A 4,600-nucleotide genomic window follows, 5' to 3' on the forward strand; every position below is an offset into this window, starting at 1 on the left:
TGATCTTACCTAATGAGCTAGTAGGAAACGCACATGGGAAATAAAAGAGGTTGTACCACCAGCAAACTTTTACAGTTTTTTAGTAAGCCTGAGAGTACTTTCTAAGCTATGGTTCTTAATTCAAGGCTTCTTTTCTATTCTAGGACAAAAAAAAAAAAAAAGTTAGAGAGAAGGACATTAACAAAGTAATCACATCTAAGAGCTACAGCAGATCAAGCTAGACAAGATCAGTTCAGATGATCCCTGGGTTTAAAATTGTCGGCATTTGTGTGAGGAAGGGGTGCAGTTCCTGGCTTGTGTTGGAAACCAACATGTTGCGCATCCACAGTTGTCACCTTCCTCCCTGCCCCAGGAACAACGTCCTTTGCTCAAAGCCAGGAAAAGCAGCTGTGCACAAACTCCTTTGTGTGGGCAACACACACAGAGTGCTCACCAGAGCATGTTTTTGTGTTCAAGTCTACATCTATCACTACCACGCAATAAGTGCCACTCACTGGATCATCTCTGATCCTTTTTCCACAGTGAGATGGGGCACAGTTACCGTGTGGTACTAGCTCTCACACAATGCTTTTCTGCACAGCACCCCTTCCCACATCGCACATCCTCCCAACCCCCTTCCCAACAAACTCCAGCACAAATATGGGTTGTAGAAAGCGGAACATTTTATTGAATAGCCATAACAAATTAGACTAACTACATGTAACTGTTTGGGGATAGATCTGTAAAAAGTACTTTTCTCTTTAAAATGGATTTGTGGAGGTTTTATCCTTTGGTTAAGTTATTTTTCTCCAGCTTTAAGCATTAGTCCTGTGTGAAGATGGTTTCTTCATGCTTTTTCGTAAACTCTTTTGCAGGTAACATTATTCATGGTGCATTCCTGGAAAGAAAGGCAAATCTAATTAGCTTTTAACTCTCATTAAATGTTTGTTATCCGAAGGTAAAGAATTACTTATACATTATGAGCCAGTGTAAGAAAAAAATTGTGCTTTTCTCCTCCTCTAAAACCTATTGCCAAAATAGTGAAATTCCGTTTTGGGAGCTTCAGAAACAGTCTGAAATACAAGCACAGGACTGAAAGAACATCAGAGGACTGCTCCAGTGACCCCCAGGAGTTTTCTAATCTCCTCTTAAAGATCTCTAAAGAAGGATCCTAGAACTTCTATGGAGGGTATTGAACTCTGGAGCTGGGCATTAGTCTTTTTTCCTTTCACCTTTTGCAGCTATGTCTTGTCTTCACACACATGTGCTCAACACTTACTCACAGAATCCTACACAGCTTTCAGATGTGCAGCTGCTGGTGTCAGCCTCTCCTGATCTATTTTTCTGTTAGATCAAACTTTGTTTTTTTCAATCTTTCTTAATGAAGTCGTTACCAAAAACTATTTCTATTTGTTCTCTTCTGGTCTTCTCCAGTTTATGGACATATTAATTTTCCCTAGGGAAGGGCAGAACTCTTCAGGAATTTTGTGTATGTGTATCATTTTATAGCACGTAGGATTCTCAGCTGCTTTTTATGAACACAGTTTTAGACCTCTCCAGATTCATCAGAATGTCTTTCCTAAAATTGGAGAGCAGAGCCAGGAAGCCCCAAGCTGCAGGTGTGCCTTACTGGCACCAAGTCAATCACAACACTCTGACCAGATAACACCAACCAACAGAGCACAGATACAGGTGTGGGTTTTTTGTTTTTTTTTTTTCCTTTTTCTCTATAACATCATCTTATTGACACAGTTGTGGTGATCCACAGTACGGTTCACACAGATGGCTGTTGAGTCTGTACTGGAGATAAACAAGAGTATTTTGCATCAGCACAGTGCTGATGGACTTAACAGGGACTTTGCTAATGCTTCCACTATACTGTCCAGAACTTAAAGATTCTGAGATATAAAAATTTCCCTCACAGTGATGTTGTTTTTCTCTTCCTAATCATGTCTTGCTATGAATGGAGAATGGGCATCTCTATACTGTGCTGCAAATTTAACAACATTTCAGTTTTAATATATACTCCAGACTCATTCAGAGAGACTTCTCACCAAGTGCACAAAGCTTTCGCTCCCTGTGTTCGAATCCGGTGTAACACATCTGCCAAACATTCATTTTGCACAATGAATTCAGTGGTTAAATAACAAAAATGAGCTCACCACGACCAGGTTCCCATCCACCACTTTTCTTTTTATGATAGTCTCTTTTCCATCCCACTTCTGCACCTGGTTCAGTATGCCGTTGTCTAGGGTTATGACATTCTGCCAAAGAAAATAAGACAGTGTGACTGCTTCATCAGGGCTGAAGAGAAGACTGTTTCTATGTCCAAGCAACACTGAAGCACAAAGCACCCACAGGTCACTTACCTTTGAAGGCAGCATTTCTACACTGGGTGACAAAAAAAATCACAACTCCATCCTCCTGCTCCCCCATCCCTTTTGAGACATGTATTTGGAAAGTGCTGGTTTTGGACTCACCTTTGTTTTTCTGTCATCTGCTGTAGTCTCGTCAAACTCTTCACCCAGCTTGAAAGACACCTCTGTATTTTTGAAGGTACTTTCTGTTTTGATGGTTATCACATCACCATTGATGCTGATAGTTACGTTGGGCTTGGCCACACCAGCCATTTTCCTGGTAGCAAACCCCACACCTGTAAATAAGACAGAACACTATGAAATTTTTTTTCTTTATACAATGTTTTCCTGTTATTTATTGGGGGTGGGGGGGGGGGGGGGGAAGAATTTAGTGCTGTTTTCCCTATTACTTTCTGAATTTTCTATTAATTCTATGTTGCAGAAGTTCCTTTGTAACATCTCACTAGCTTGGTACGGCTATAGACAAAGTCAGTTGGGATGATGTAAGGAAATTCTCTGCTCTGTCGTTGTCAGAATAGTAAAAGCATTTTGAAGACTGAAACAAGATTTTAATGCCATGTATTTGTACATACACTTGTTCAAAATAACTGCAGTGGTTTATATGTTAACTTGCATGCTAACTGTATCTAAAAGTAAATAAGCAGAAATATATGATACTTTCTAAGCCACAAAACCAACCAATCAAACAAGAAAAAAAACAAACAAAAAAAAAAGAGGCACTTTTTATATTTATCAGTGGCTGGGCTGAATAAAAGGAAATGATTAAGAAATAGCTGGCAATGGTTATGTCCTGAGTAAAATCTGGGGTAAAGATTAAGAGTGCAAGAGTCTCACTGAAAGCTGTCTGAATGCTGCATAAGTGTCAACGAGTATTTTACCCCTCATCTCCAAATAACCCCCCAGCTTTTTAGCATGTACTGATCCAATCAGTGCAAGTTACCCCATACTTCCTCCACACTAAAAGAACACGGAAACCTTTTAAAGCCCAGTTTCAATTCCAAGGAAGAAGTCAACACCTTTAGAGAAGAGTGTTATCCCTCAAATCTTTTGCAAGTATCTACATGAATCCATGCAATTCTCTTTGTTAATATTCACTGGAGGCAGCTACAGAGTTTCATTCACTGTAATAGCCATGACAATTAATTGGTCTCCTAGTCCAGTAGCAATATAAAGAAGTATAGGTGTGCTGCTTTTAGCCACAGAGAAGCTTGCTGCATCCTAGCATTACACCGCTTTGTATGTCCAAGTGTAAAAGCAGATACACACCAAATATTGTAGTGATGTGTTTTACTTCCATTTATAATACTGTTAAATAGGCATGCACAGACTTGGCTTACCTGAAACTATTCTTTCCAGTCAAGGTTTTTCTATGTTATAGGAACTTGACACAACTAACTCAAACAACCAAGTTCTCCAGTTTAAGACCATCTGATCAAAATAGTTGGACTAAAGCCCCCTTGGTAAACAGCACAGCCAGAAAAAGCAAGTAAGGAATAAGTTCAAAAATCAGCATTCCTTCCCTGTCCCAGATACAACTCCAAATAACAATTCTCACCCAGCTCTTTCATATAGTCCTCAAAGTTTTCACTAGAAAGGAGCTTCCAGGTGCCCGCAAACTGGTCACACATTTTGTCAGGCTACAGAGACGTCTTCCACAGGATGAAACAGAAATGCAGGACAGGAGAATAGTGTGAGCTCAGAGAGATCAGAAGTTATCCTTAAAAAGAAGCCTTGGCCACATGATGCTCTAAGATGACCAATGAAGAGGGAGTCCCAGTGCCCAGTGTTTTCCTTCCTCCCCTTACCCCTCCTTTGCCACTAGGTCATAGTGTTATTATTCATATGCCCTTACTAGCTCAAAGATCACTGTCTTGTTTTTATTTAATTATTTTTGTCATTCAAGAACACTCCACCTTAAAGGCAAATAATTAAATCATATTGTCTGTCAGAAGAAAAAGGTAGGCTCAACCCACAGAGGGTTATGTTCTCTCCCATTCTCTTTTGTTTCATTTCAGCCTGCCATATCAAATGGGGACAGCAACATTCCTACACTGTAAGGTCTGAAAAGCTCAATGGGATAATTTGGTTTGTTTTCTGCACCCCTGCAGTCAGAGATTTTCTTCAAAGAGGCACAGAATTACAGGAAGAATTGGTTTTTGGGGCAGAAAGAAAGGGTGCTGGTGGCTGTAGAAGGGCAAGGCAATAAAATGGCTTCCTTGATTGATTAGAATCTCTTTATCATT

At 39.9% G+C, this 4,600-nt stretch overlaps 1 protein-coding gene across 1 annotated transcript; it reads right to left on the bottom strand.

Annotated features, from left to right (window-relative positions):
• Positions 1-644: 644 nt before the first annotated feature.
• LOC121085678 (fatty acid-binding protein, adipocyte) lies at positions 645-4,060 on the bottom strand. The gene is made up of 4 exons (XM_040588583.1): positions 3,913-4,060; positions 2,460-2,632; positions 2,142-2,243; positions 645-877 (listed from the first exon to the last, which is right to left on the bottom strand). Exons 1-4 carry the CDS (start codon positions 3,983-3,985, stop codon positions 827-829), a joined length of 399 nt encoding a protein of 132 aa, XP_040444517.1. The 5' UTR covers positions 3,986-4,060; the 3' UTR covers positions 645-826.
• Positions 4,061-4,600: the final 540 nt, after the last annotated feature.

This window comes from Falco naumanni, chromosome 3 (genome assembly GCF_017639655.2).
Source record: "Falco naumanni isolate bFalNau1 chromosome 3, bFalNau1.pat, whole genome shotgun sequence".
Taxonomy (NCBI): domain Eukaryota; kingdom Metazoa; phylum Chordata; class Aves; order Falconiformes; family Falconidae; genus Falco; species Falco naumanni.